This window comes from Bidens hawaiensis, unplaced genomic scaffold, assembly GCF_021521415.1.
Source record: "Bidens hawaiensis isolate Kalapana, Puna unplaced genomic scaffold, B.hawaiensis_p1.1 tig00021682_1, whole genome shotgun sequence".
NCBI lineage: Eukaryota > Viridiplantae > Streptophyta > Magnoliopsida > Asterales > Asteraceae > Bidens > Bidens hawaiensis.
The window spans coordinates 280,598-296,050 of record NW_027493370.1 but is presented as its reverse complement, the minus strand read 5'-3'; the positions used below and the strand labels follow the sequence as shown (position 1 = coordinate 296,050).

The 15,453-nt window shown below is 35.7% G+C and overlaps 1 protein-coding gene across 1 annotated transcript in view; it reads right to left on the bottom strand.

Annotated features, from left to right (window-relative positions):
- Positions 1 to 437: 437 nt before the first annotated feature.
- LOC143564000 (11-beta-hydroxysteroid dehydrogenase A-like) overlaps positions 438 to 15,453 on the bottom strand; it is a 90,775-nt gene continuing 75,759 nt past the window's right edge. Inside the window, exon 5 of the mRNA XM_077051404.1 lies at positions 438 to 766. Within this exon, the coding sequence (XP_076907519.1) occupies positions 605 to 766 (162 nt within the window). The 3' untranslated portion in view covers positions 438 to 604. The remainder of the gene's footprint in view (positions 767 to 15,453) is intronic.

The following is a 15,453-nucleotide window of genomic DNA, read 5'->3' as shown; positions in this document are numbered from 1 at the left end:
GGGTTTTTGTGTATAGGTTTTGAATTACATGTGGGAAAAAGCAAAACTAATATATATTTTTTGAATAATCATTTAGCAAAAAGTTTGATTATTCCCTGATAATTGTAATATTTAATTTCATTGTTATCTAAAAACACACTTAATTTTGTTGTTTTTTTTCTTGATATACTGATATAACTTTTTTTTTTATTAAAAATTGAATTATTTCACGATAAAGTTTTTTTTTTTTTTTTTGGTATTGTTAAGCATGTTAATAAACAATTAGTCGTTTTTAATGAAAATTGTATTAGAACGTCAGAAAAAAAATATTAAACAAACAAAAATATATGTTTAAATAAGTTAAGTATTACATGTTTATATATAGAGAAAAAAACAAATTATATATTAAATGAACTATTATGAAAGAATACAAAAGAAAAATAAGACGCGTTTAACTTAATTATTTAAAAGATTTTAACGAATTTGTGGGTAATTAAGTTGTGTGTTACTAGTGAGTTATAAAGGCCAGCCTAGACACGAGCTTTTATATAATAAACGCTCATATATAGCAACTTCCACACATAGTTTCTGTTAATCATGCATCATATAAAGTTGTTTAAATAATCTAATATACATTCATAGACCTATAATAATTTACCTTGGATAAGTATTCATGGGTAGATAAGTATGTGTTAACTAGCCCGAGAGTCATGATCGATACTCCAATGTCTGGAGCCAGCTCAAGCCGTAGGGTTTCAAAGAAGCTTTGTTGTGCTGCCTTACTTGCCTGTAGATTTACCGGTGAGAACAGAATTGACCAATTATGAAAACATTATTAGAAAGAAATGTCATTCTTTGTACATACATTATACACGCTTATGGTGGGCGAGTTGAACCATACAGCAACTGAACCGATAACAACTATCCTTCCCTTGCTCTTCCTTAGATGTGGAAGTGCAAAGTGTGTGGCATTAACTGAACCCCAAAAGTTTATATCCTGAAAAAATACATGTCAAGTTATAGACTTACGTTTTTCTGTTTCATTTCATTTTATGAAATTAACAGTGTTTTCAGAACCGGATAAAAACTAAGAATTGGCTATATTATCAGCATATTTAAGCCTATTTTAACCGTAATCAAGAATTAGTTATTTAAATTTTCGAGTTGGTTCCATCAAATTTAAGAAAAAAAGAATTGCAAGAAGTTATTTACATTTGAACTTTTTCCAATTTTTTTAAAAATATAGGGTGTATTAAAATTTAACTAAACATTAAGGTTTAGCTATGATAACCATTTCTAACCCTTAACATATATTAACATATGTATTATATTTTTTTCAGAACGATAATTTTTTTGTATTTAGGTTATTGCACTCATTTAATTTTGAGAACTCCGGTGCCCCACTTTGGTCAGACTATGTTGTCTTAGCCGGGCCCAGCTGACTTAGAGTTTGATTTGGGTGTTTCACCGGGAAACCATACCATCGGCTGCCATTTGAATGTCAATGTGCCGTCACAAGAGCATAACTCTCTAGACTCTAGCGAAACACACGGTGGGACAAAAACCCGAGTGGACTCGGAATCCGAACTGACAACCTTGTACACCTATCTATAAACGTATAATTAGTTAATATATTGTTAGTTATGGTAGGATTGTATTTCCTTGTATTTGGTTGATCCTCATTAATCTTAGGAGTGATTTGTGTAAACTCAAGTATATAATTTTATCAATACAACCCCTCAAAATCATTGAGGTTGTTTACTTTACATGGTATTAGAGCCAAGTTTGATTGCTTGGATAGGAACCGAGAAGTTTTCAAAAGAGGGACCGAGCCCACAAAGGTACAAGTGCAGTTTGTCCATCTCTGTCACCGGTTCACCGATAGCTGCAAGCTGATCACAAATACCTTTAAATTTTTGAATGTATTCGGAAACGGAGGAAGTACCTTTGTTTGTTGCCGAAGAGTATCCCGGAGAGAGTACATGCGCTTAACTGATGAATTGCAAAATGCAGATTCTAATGCGAGCCAGATGTTGCGGGCACCCAAAATACCAAGAACTTCGGACGCGACTTCTTCAGTCAACGAAGCATTAATAATAATAATCGCCTTTCAATCCTGAGTCACCCAGTTAGCTACTTCTGGATTTGGAACAATTTTATTTTCAACAATGAATGTAGATGAGTGCAGGGGAACGGACCCGTCGATGTGATGAAGAAGGTTTTGAAAGGCAAAATAGAAAGAATGTGATTCTTCCAAACTAGGTAATTGGTTGGGATGAGTTTTAGAGTAACAAGATGGAGAAGAGTACTCATGGAGAGTGACTCCGAATTAGTGGAGGAGGAAGATTGATCGGCCATTGCTAGAAGGTGAAGGGAGGACGACAGAGGAGGGTAGCGAGAGAGAGAGAGATAGGACCGATGTTAGGCTGATACCATGTAAAGAAAATAACCTCAATGATTTGAGGGATTGTATTTCCTTGTATTTGGTTGATCTTCCTTGATCTTATGAGTGATTTGTGTAAACTCTGTTGGAAATATGGACCGGTTCGGGTCAAGTCAACGCGGCCAACCGATTATGACCCGTGAGAGTTACACTGGGGATAACGACTATCAAACCCGCTTAAATTAGTTAACCGGGCCAGACACAATTAAACAAGATTAAATGGTGGACAAGGTTTTTAGTGTGGTGATTGGGCTCAAAGCCTCTTGGGTTTATTAGTAGGTTAAACCCTAATCTCTAGTTATAAATATCTAGATGATATTATAATATCCTAACACGCTAGCTCCACTTCACTAAAACCCTAGCCTTCACCAGTCATCCACCACCGCCAGCCGCCACCTCCGACTACCGGACCATCGACGTCGCCGGTCATCACCGTTGCCGCTGGTCATCTCCCGCCACCGTTGTCTTCCGGCTGCTGCTTCTTTCCAACCGTCGTTGTCCAGCACTGTCCGACGCCACCGCCGTCGTGACGCCGCCGTACCGGGTTGGATCGCACCTTGTTGTGTCGCCTATCATCTTTCTTTACTCCTCCGTGTCTCAACTGGTTATTCGTAACCGAGGTACCAAATAACTTTAAAATAAATATTTTAATTAACCAATTATGTTTTTGCAAATTAAAGGCTATTTAATTTCCAAAAGCTCATAACTTAAAATTGGTTAGTCATATCGCGACAAACCTAGTTTTATTAGGTTATTTAAAACGAAGTGTCCTGAGAGATGGAAGGGTTCATCAAGTTGTCCCGATAATATACAGTAAAATTTAACTTTTACTCTAGTCGGTAATTCTAAAATTAATCACAATTTGAAATTAATAGTCTATGCCATCCTACTATAAGTTACACTTGAGGCATACTGCGAAATTTCAAGTGTTTGGAGCTACAGCACCGCACTTGATTTCTAGCATATCCCATCAAGGTGAAAGCGTTTCGTTGACATATCCGGCCCTTTCACATGTAACTGAACTATGACGACTATTACTTTACTCTTCTGTTACGTCTTATAGCTGTCTGAAGACTTAAAGTGGGCATAGATGAGGCTAAACATATCTATTTAGACAATCGTTGTCTCAATAGGCCTCATAACCAGGAGTTGTGCTCTATTCACAATTGGCAATAGTTGTCAGTCTGCCTACCAACTAATTAATGTTGTGTACTACAGCTGCCATTAATAACTAGAAGCCAGATTCTCAAGTTTCTATTTTATTAATGTTAATTGGGTCATTATAATAGGATTACAACGTCGAAAATACTAATAAACTTTACTTTTGCCTTATTAATCAGAGTCAACTAACGAAAACTCGTCCTACGCCCTTAAGTCTATCCTTGAGAAGGATAAACTAAATGGCGCCAACTTTATCAAATGACACTGCAATTTGAGACTTGTTCTCACCATGGCAAAGAGACTGTATGTTCTCGATGCGCGTGTTCCAAACGAGCCTGAAAATAATACAGTCGCTGCTCGAAAAGTTCTTGAGAAGCATAAGGATGACTCGGCTGAGGTCTCCTGCATTATGCTACCCACCATGACATCCGAGCTTGCTAAAGGCTTGGAAGACTTTGGTGCCTATGAGATGCTTGAGCAACTCAAGGGCATGTTTCAGAAACAAACCCGTCAAGAACGTTTCGACACCATGAAACAACTCATTAGTTGCAGGATGGAAGAGGGGTCTTCCGTCAGTGCACATGTCGTTAATATGAAAGGACACATTGATTAACTCAAGAAAATTAATTATCCCCTGCCAGATGAGATGGCAGCGGACTTCATCTTGAACTCTCTCCCGAACTCTTACGACCAGTCCGTAGTGAATTTCAACATGAATGTATGGGTGAAGACAGTGTCGGAGCTTCACAACATGCTTAAGACGGTTGAGATGAACATTCTCTCTAAAACCAATCAAGTTCTAATGATCCGATCTGCTGGTGTCAAGAAGCCTAAACCCAAGAGTCGGGGTTGTAAAGGCAAAGGCAAGAAGAAGGTTACCATTGTTGCCCCTCGTGCCACCAATGCTAACAAAGGGATTTCAAAAGATACCATCTCCGCCCCCTGAGGAGCGCCAGTGCTACCGATGCAACCAAATGGGACACTTGAAGCGCAACTATACCGAGTATCTTGCTGAGATCAGAATGAAGAGGGCTAATGGTGAAGGCTCCTCTAGAGGTATTTCTATATACGTTATTGAACTTTTCACTATCTCTAGCAACACATGGGTATTTGATACCGGATGTAGTTTCCACATCGTTAATGTCTTGCAGGAGCCTGAGAAGTGGAAGAAACTGAATAAAGGCAGCATGGAACTCATTGTTGGTGATGGGAAGAGAGTACCAGTTCTGGCAACTGGAGTATTTCATTTTACTTGTCCATATGGCCTTGTTTTTCCTTTGAATAATTGTTTGTATGCTCCTAGTTTGACCAGAAACATCGTTTCAGTTTCTTCACTATTTGAACAAGGTTTTAAGTATGTTTTTAATAGCATGGCTATTTCTTCTTACTTAAATGATATATTTTATTTTGAGGCTTAACCTTGAAATGGTATTTATGAGATTGGTGTTCAAACTAATAGTAACGTATATAATCTTTCAAAACGTATCAGATCTGGCATCAATGATACATTTCTGTGGCATTGCCGACTTGGTCACATAAGCAAGGCACGAGTTAAAGACTCCAATCCGAAGGGATTCTTGAATCCACAGGACCGGACTCTTTTGACGACTGTGAATCTTACTTAGCTGGCAAACTCGCCAAGGACTCCTTCACTCACAAAAGTGAACGAGCAAAAGATCTGTTAGGACTCATATATACTGATGTGTGTTGACCTTTCAGAACCATGTCTAGAACCCATGAAAGAAACTTCGTTTCTTTTATCGACGATTATAGTCGATACGCTTATGTGTATCTCATGAAACACAAGCATGAAACTTTTGAAAAGTTTAAAGAGTTTCAAAACGAAGTGGAAAACCAACTTGGGAAAACCATTAAGATACTTCGATCAGATAGAGGTGGAGAGTATCTCAGCTCAAAGTTCATCAGTCATCTAAAAGAGCATGGAATTGTTTCACAACTCACTCCACCCGGCACACCCCAACATAATGGCGTGAGCGAGAGGAGGAATCGAACTTTGCTAAACATGGTTCGATCGATGATGTGTAGAACTAACTTGCCTCACTCCTTTTGGAGTTTCGCCCTTATGGTCGCCGCCCCCATTGTCAATATGGCTCCAACTAAGAAGGTAAACAAAACCTCATATGAGATATGGCATGGGTGAAAGCCCAACCTATATTTCCTTAAAGTATGGGGATGCGATGCATATGTCACAAGTGAATATGATGACAAACTCGATCCTCGCGGCATAAAAGTTGTTTTCATCGGATACTATAACCAAAGCGGTTATTACTTCTTTCATCTTAATACAAATTCGATTTCTTTCAAGAGGAAAGGCCACTTCCTCGAGAAAGAATTTCTCGATCGAGGAACAGGAGATAACATTGTCAATCTTGAAGAAATTCAAGAACCACAAACAACCGCTGAGGAAGTTGGAGCGTCTAATCAACAAGTTGTTGTTGCTGATACCTAAGACATGAACATGAGCGTTCGCAGAAGTAGTAGAACTCTCATACCAAATTCTAAATACTTATGGCATTTAGATGGTCCCGAGGTCTTATTAGTAGCCGAGTCTAACGACGAACCTACTAAATACAAATCTGCTATCTTGGATCCGGAATCTGAGAAATGGCAAGATGCCATGAACGCTGAGATGCAGTCTATGCATGATAACCAAGTTTGGAACTTGGTTGAGCTACCCCCCGATGGTCGGGCGATATGGAGCAAGTGGATTGTCAAAGAAAAACGATATGCAAGGTAATGTACAAACCTATAAAGCAAGGCTAGTCGCGAAAGGTTTTACTCAAACTCAAGGTGTTGACTATAATGAGACCTTTTCTCCCGTTGCTATGACTCACTCAAAGAAGGATATTGCTTGCTATAGCTGCGTACTATGACTACGAGATATGGCAAATGGATGTCAAAACCGCTTTTCTTAATGGACACCTTTCTGAAGATGTCTATACTGTTCAGCCTGAAGGTTTTGTCGATCCCAAATATCCTAATAGGGTGTGCAAATTGAATAAGTCCATTTATGGACTTAAACAAGCATCTTGCAGCTGGAATCTTCATTTTGATGAGAAAATCAAAGAGTTTGGTTTTATCGAAAATGAAGATGAGCCCTGTGTTTACAGAAAGGCTAGTGGGAGCACTATATCATTCCTCATCTTGTATGTGGTTCATATACTGATCATTGGAAACAACATTCCTATGCTTAAGGAAGTTAAGCACTAGTTGGAATATTGTTTTGCAATGAAAGATCATGGAGAAGTCGCATACATTTTGGGAATAAAGATCTACCGAGATAGATCTAAGCGGCTTTTAGGGCTAAGTCAAAGTACTTACATAGACAAAGTGATGGCACACTTCTCAATGGAAAACTCCAAGAAATGAGTCGTTCTAATGACTAAAGGAACAGTGTTGAACAAATCGCAATCTCCGGCAACGGACATTGAAGCTAAGCATATGCAAGCAATTCCATATGCTTATGCGGTTGGTTATATCATGTATGTTATGTTATGTACTAGACCTAACGTCTCGTATGCCTTGAGCATGACCAGTCGTTTTCAGCAAAGTCCTGGCATTGCCCATTGGACTGCAGTAAAGAACTTTCTGAGGTACTTGAATAGGACCAAGGACATGCTCTTGGTGTTTGAAGGAGTGGAAGAGGTGCTCACTGTAAGGTGTTACACTGATGCTAGCTTCCAGACTAACCGAGATGATTATCGCTCACAGTCAGGATTCGTTTTCACTCTCAATGGAGGAGCTATTTATTGGAAGATCTCCAAGCAGAGTGTAGTGGCGGATTCAACCACTGAATCCGAATGTATAGCTGCATCATATGCTGCTAAGGAGACTATTTGGATGAAGAAGTTCATCACCGACCTTGATGTGGTCCCGAGTATCAACAAACTAATCAAGGTGTTCTGTGATAACACAGGTGCTATTGCTCAGGCCAAAGAGCCCAGATCTCATCACATATCCAAACACATCCTAAGGAAGTTCCACCTTATTCGAGAAATATTGGAATGAGGTGACATCATAATAAGCAAAGCAGACACATATCAAAACCTAGCAGACCCGTTCACTAAGCCTATGACTCAGGACAAGCATGATCAGCATAGAGATGCTATCGGGCTTAGATTTGCAAGTGATTTATTTTGATTTAGTATTTGGATGTATGAACGTTTAAGCAGTTGTACTTTTCAGTTCACTTTTGATTTAATGGTTAAATGCAAACGTTGAATGATACAATTGTGTTCTTTTAACACTTTTAATCCATGAATATTATATTCTAGATTATCCATAGTCGGTCAGATTCGTGGGAACGATTCTGAATTAAGACTATTCCAACTTTGGACTCAAGGACTTGACTTCCAAACTCACAGACCTCATTATGAATGACGTTGGATGTAACTCGCATTAAATCATCTTCATGGATCTTGATCATAAGATGCTTTGATAATGGTATACTCATTTAGTATCCTTAGACCTGAGATACATTTTGGAACTTTCGTTTACCGAAGAATATTATTTGATCATGTTAAACGCCGTCGCGTAACTGCTAGTCTTAAAGGCATTGACTGGGAATATTCTGGAGTTCGAAGTTGTATGTAATCAAGACGGAATTCTGTTCTCTTGCATGAAGTGTAACAGTTTGACATCTTGGCGCCCTTGTTGATTCAAACTGGTAAAGTGTGAGGCCTCACCCAAACTTATTGTGTGTTTTATTGGAGCACTTTGACTCAATATCGAGAACTACAATAATTGAACACTATATGAGATTGATATGATCCATGTCTTATTGTTCAATTGATGTCTCATACGGAAAGGATAGATGCCAACATTTACTATACGTTCATTATCTTGCAATAATGTATTCCAAGATATTTAGATTAATGAATTTAAAAATGTCATAATCAGTTGGGGACAACTATGTGTAGCTAGAGCATCTCTAGCTGTCAGCGTTGTGCTACTTGATCCAAAACCGTCCAAGTGGGAGACTGTTGGAAATATGGACCGGTTCGGGTCAAGTCAACGCGGGCCGACCCGGTTATGACCCGTGAGAGTTACTCCGGGGATAACGAACATCAAGCCCGCTTAAATTAGTTAACCGGGCCAGACACAATTAAACAAGATTAAATTGTGGACAAGGCTTTTAGTGTGGTGATTGGGCTCAAAGCCCATTGGGTTTATTAGTAGGTTAAACCCTAATCTCTAGTTATAGATATCTAGATGATATTATAATATCCTAACACACTAGCTCCACTTCACTAAAACCCTAGCCGTCACTGGCCATCCACCACCGCTGGCCGCCACCTCCGACCACCGGACCACCGCCACCGCCGGTCACCTCTGCCGCCGCCGGTTATCTCCTGCCGCCGTTGTCTTCTGGCTATTGCTGCTCTCCGGCAGCCGCTGATTTCCGACCGCCGCTGTCCAGCAGCGTCCGACGCCTCCGCCACTGTGACACCGTCGCACCAGGTTGGATCTTGCCTTGTTGTGTCGCCTAGCATCGTTCTTTACTCCTCCGTGTCTCAACTGGTTATTCATAACCGAGGTACACTTAAATACGGTCATTTACGTTTATGGTTGTTTGGTAACTTTGAAACAAATCTTAAAATCGGGTTAAAATCGTTAAACCGTTGACTGACCACCGTTGGAACCCAGCAAACCCAAGTATATATTTTTATCAATAGTTATTTTACACTATCTCAAATCATTCATTGCCAATATCCACCCAAAATGACATAAGTGGAGATCAAACTTGGATCTCCACTAAATAACTCAAGCATCCCTACCAAAAATGGTTTTCTGACAATAAGAGCTACTGCTAGTTGTCTCTTATTGGGAACAAATATATTAAAATATATAACTATCATTAGCCAACTCGTTAATTGAGATTGTTACTTGTCAATAGTACATAGTTAAGATTATTTAAATAGATTTTTCCATATTAATTCTGAAATGAGCGTGTCACCTTGTAAGTTTTAAATTATTTATTACTTTTCATAGTCTTATATCTGCTCCAACCAATGTACTAGCAAGAAACTTACTGTAAAATGATTAAAAATAAGTTAGTGTGGCAGGGATGAGTACCATGACTGAAGTATGGTCGGCTATGCATTTCTGTTCTTCAAAGAGACCAACTTTTCCGATTCCAGCGTTGTTTATCAAACAATCCACTGTATTAAAGTAAGTTAACAACACTCTAAAAGCGTTAGATAAAAAAATATATGCACCGGTAGCCCGGTAGGCCAAAGTATCCACACGATAAAACAAAAAAATAGTGGTAATTAATGTTTGATTGATTTCGTTCTACTTTTAAAGGTAATTTTTTTTTTCCTGGGACTTCAATTCACGGCCTTTGAATGTTTAACTAAGAGTAGGGATGACAACGGGCCGGGTTTGGGTCAGGTACGTGTTGGTAATCCCATGCCCATACTCTTTTGTATAACCGCGTCCCATACCCGGCCCTTACATGTCGAGTATTTTTCAGGTAATTATCCATCGGGTATCGGGTATACTCGTTGGAACTTTTAAATATAATTTTTTAATCATTATAATTATTTTATACATTTTATTCATATAACAATTATTACAAATTTAAATATAATGCACTTCATATATATAAGCGAGACAATAAATAAATAATATCATTATAAATTTTATATAATCTATAAATATATATTCTTCAAAATCTACGAAATACAAAGAATTTTTCGAGTATATGATTCGGGTATATGGTTCGGGTAAACAGACATGTGTTTTCGGGTAATCGGGTCAGGTATCATCTAATCCCATAACCGGCCCGTACCCGCGAAAATTTTTAAATCCTAATCCCATACACGGGTCATACCCATCGGGTTTCAGGTATACTCGTCCCATTTGTTTCGGGCTTCGGATATATCTGTCGGGCTCAGGCCATTTTGCCATCCCTAATTAAGAGACTTTATTTACTGCTACTGATCTACATGCACAAGGACTTTAATTGTTTTCGTAACTGAAATGATCATTTAACGGCTGGTTGATTACCGGCCCAGTTATTAAAACACTGGTTATGAATTGTAATAACAATGAATCAAATTATGTGTCATATATTTAAGGCAAATGGAAATAAACAATCTAATTTTTTTGTATATGGTCGATAATAATCTCTTATTAAAAAATCACTACCAATGGTCTAATTTTTTAACTATTATTGTCTCAATGGACCTTTAAAAAAAACACTTAATGTAGTTAAGTTTTTTTACGAGTTTCAAACCAATGTTTTACCGCATTTGATCGGAAGAAATATACGAATTGACGAAACGATGTTTCAATTCGGGTGTTTGAATTTTCAATAAATAAAAATCAAGTCATTTGAATCACAGTTTCGAGATAAATTATACATCAATCGACTCGTACCGTTCAAGCCTGAAAACATTTAGTTTTAAACTATGAAAAAAAAACTTGACTTTAAGTGTTTTTTAACGAAAGCATATTAAAACAAAAGTAATTGAAAGATTGAACCGTTTATAGTGATTTTTAAAAGTGAAATTATCATAAACAAAACCAATGCATAAAAGATGAAATTTTTTATTTCCAATTTACCTATATTTTATTATTAACAATGGACTACGATGTCTTACCAACTACAAGGTGACCCGTTGCTATCCAATTAATTAACTCTTGATTCATTTTGTTTTTTTTTCCTATCAAACAAATTAAGAACCATTTGTACACCTAATTAATCACCGGTAAATTTAAACTTTTAAACTAATACTAAATATTCACTTAATTTTTTTTATTTCCAACAACTTGAATTAAAAAACCTCTACCTGTTAAAAAATCCTAACGGGTTTAATCAATAAGAGAGTTAGCAGATGCGTCTTGTTACGTTGTATAAAATGGAACAAATTTGTTTCAAAAAAGTTGAACATTTTAAGTTGCTTTTTTGTTAAAGGTATGGAGATTCCATTCATTCTTTGTTTACTTTGTTCGAACTTGATCGAGGTTGTAGATCACGTGTTTGGTGGGTGTCTCATAATTGCTTCCACATTTTGAAAGTGGAGGGGAAAAAAATGAATCAGCTAAAATTAAATGGGCAAAATAACACATTAGTATAGTACTATAGACAAACTTATAATTTATAAACGCTAAGAACGAAAATTGAAAACAATGAACTAGTCATATATCACGAATTTGAATTGACAACCTGCTTGAGTGCTAGACCGGGAAGGTGACACCATGACAACGACAAGTTAGTGCCACTACTTCCTGCGGTTGCTGAGCTTTTAATGATGACTATTCGATCAAGTGATCGACTACGATGCAACCGCGTAGAGAGTGAATGATTGATTAGGGTCAGAAGGCGGATCCGGAAAATTTTTTAACAGGGGTGGGGAATTGTACAGGTCGGTACTCAGTTATGTATATATAAATTCGGTCCGGTTTGGCCTTTTGGGTCAGGTCAAATTCGAATATAATTTTTATTTCGATTCATCTGTTCTTGTTGGGTTAAATCTGGTCATTTAAAATATTTAGTTTCAAACTTTTAATTTATACGAAAGAAAAACAAATATAAAATATTATGTAAAAAAATATAATTTATTTAGATAGATTAGAATCCTTTTTTTTTTCTAATTGTAGCTCTGACTTAATATATAAATTACTAACTATATGATGATAATTTTCTATTTTTTTTTTTTATTTTTTTGATATATAAATTTAGTTACTATATAAGAAAACATATTAATATAACAAGATAAAAAATCAAGACTTTTCTTAAGTACATATTACCATATGTAGTCAAACAAGTACAAAGCTTCAACATACTGAAACTTTTATTAAACTTTACTATATATTATATATGTAAAAAACATATTATTTTAAAAGAGTGGTAGAGTAGTCATATTGACTTTTTGGTACGAATATATGCTTTGAACTTTTGATTAATTGATAGCTTTAATTATCAAAATGTCCCTACTCTAACATAAGAGTCTAAGACCATCTTCCTCCTAAGTTTCTTCTCCAACATATGAACACATAACTGGTCGGAGTTTTCTTTTCAGGTGATTAAAAATTTACCTATCTTTCTGGTCATTGTTTCTCCTTCTCCTCTTTTCAGTGTTTTACAGGGGTCGGTCTCCAAATTTTACAGGAGTCGATAAGGATTTTAACATGTATATACAACTAAAATTTTTTTTCCAGATGTCGGCCGACCCCGCACTTGAGCTATAAGTCCGCCCCTGGGTCAAATGGACATCATTCTATTATTTGTTTGCACTTCAATTTAAAACATAAAGTCACTAGAAATAATAAACTACATGGTCAAATTATTACATCGACAATTAGTAAGTTCACCAAGAAAAATTGCAGAAGTTTATTTCTTCATGAAATTGTCAAAAAAAGCCTAGTTACGATTAAAATTGGGCTGAAAACTTAAAAGAAAAATTATAAAATTGAGGTATGGGGCTATTCGTTAATAATGTATTGAATCATTAAAAGATTACGGGGCTGTTTAGTTACATCTGAATTGAACCATTCAGATGGAATCATCTGATTCATTCAGACTTCAACATTAGGTCTTAATCATTCAAACTTACTGTTGTTGTTGAATGGGACAGAGGCTCATACAGATCTGACTCATTCAGATCAGAATGAACAAAACAGCCCCGTAGTATTTGAATAAGTAAAGATATCTTTAAAACTTAATTATTAAGGGGCTACATCAACCAATACAAGATAATTTTTTAATAAACGAAATACATTTGAGTCAAGAAAAAGAATTTGAGAGCCCCTAACATGGAATGGATCTGCTGTATAAATGCTACGATATATGTGTGACCACCAATGAGAGCTTGTCATTATAATCTCAATTTCGTTAAATAATGCGTTTAACGTACGACTATACTTAGGCTTAACGCAGTGGGCGAAATGTGGGAGGCGATTGGGGCGATTGGCGGGGGGGACACCCCCCCCCCCCCCGGGGGGATTTTAGGGCGATAAGGGGCAGGGGAGGCTCTCGTCGCTTGGAGGAGTTTTGGTTTTATTATTATTATACTAGATTTAGAGCTCGTGTAACACACGGGATTATCCAAATTATAAAATTACAAGTAAAGCAAATAATTGCATAACGTATTACATCTATGCTTGTATATATACTATGTGTACATAAATTGATTTTATATATATCACAAAATGATTTTTTTAAATGAACTTAATAAAAAAAATGCAATTGCAAAAACGTACATGAGAACGCTCCTATTATTGAAACTTTTGTTGTCAATATCATATATGTATAACTGAAAAAATTCAGGAATAAGATTTTTCATACAATAGTAGTTCTGACCACCCAGCCTCAATACCTAAGGAGCATTATGTTTATTGATATATTTATTAATTTACAACCCAACTTAAATTAGAAGCGTTGATATGCATGAGGGTGGCATGTCGAAAGTGCTCACTATTTTTTTATTAAATTTTAATAGTCGGGGGGGGGGGGATAATTAATTTGCCAAATCCCAAACTATTTGATTGTTTCCAAAAATGTCACTGAAAATAAATTTAAAATCTGAATCATGTTTAAAATTATTACTTTCATCAATTTGACATTTTTAAGTCAACACATTGAACCCGTAACAATTTTAATGATATATCTATTTGTATTCGTAAACTTTTAAGAATCCTTAGATTTCTCATTATGACATGTAACAAATTTTGACACAAATGTAGTTAACTGTACCAAACAATCTATTTACCAACTTTTGACTGCATAAATCAAATTTAAGTTTCACAAAACACGAAATAATGTTTCATAAAAAAATCAAGAAACTAAATAAGATAAACTTTGTTATATACGAAAGTGATTGGTATATATTTACTAAATAACCCAAAAATATATAGTTTACTAAATTAAAGTATATATTTATAGTTTATAAATTTTTGTGACAATTTAAAATAATAATAATAATAATATATAAATGGATTGATTTTTAAAAAATTGATAAACTTTTAAGCATAAATTTACAATTTAATGATTAAAAATTGCTTTGTAAAAAGAAAGATTTTCGAGTTTTATTTTTCTTATAATTTTCTTCAACAGTATACATGGTTCAATATTATAATGATAACATTTGAAATTATATTTTTTTCAATTTTAACAAACATGGTTTGTTATTAATTTTAGGATTTCACAAAGTATTTCGGAATATATTGTAAAATAATATGTGAATATTTATTTTATAAAAACGTATATATATGATATAAATAGAATGTAAAAGGAAAGCGAATATGATATATATTAGGATCAATTAAGATCCTAGTTTTGGAGGGAAGATTGTTGTGAAGTTTAACAACAAACCGACATGTATCACGGTTACTTTCTTTTATTAGAATAGATAGATAGATTACTATGTGTGTGTGTTTATATATATATATATATATATATATATATATATATATATATATATATATATATATTTGTAGCCCCTACACCATTACACCCCAAAAACAAATGTTTACCCCTTGCTGACTGGGCGTCAAATATCACAATTCGTCCTAATTTGTAGCCCCTCCACTACATATAGCCTTAAATGCCAATATCAATTATTCAACTCCCATCTAGCTATAGTACGATAATGATACAATTACTACTACCGAATTCATAAATGAGAACTAAAATTCCTCTTTCCTTTTTGTTGTTAGAACTTCATATATTCGTATGTAATTTTGGTGTTAGAAGAATAAATTCATATTTTCATGAATGAAAACTCAAAGGTTAGGATAAATAGGGAAGTTGCGCACGGAAACAATAAATAGGTGAGAGTTTAGTGTTTACGTGACAATGATTAGTCAAGTGTTTTTATCACACCCGATCTTAGGGGACTATT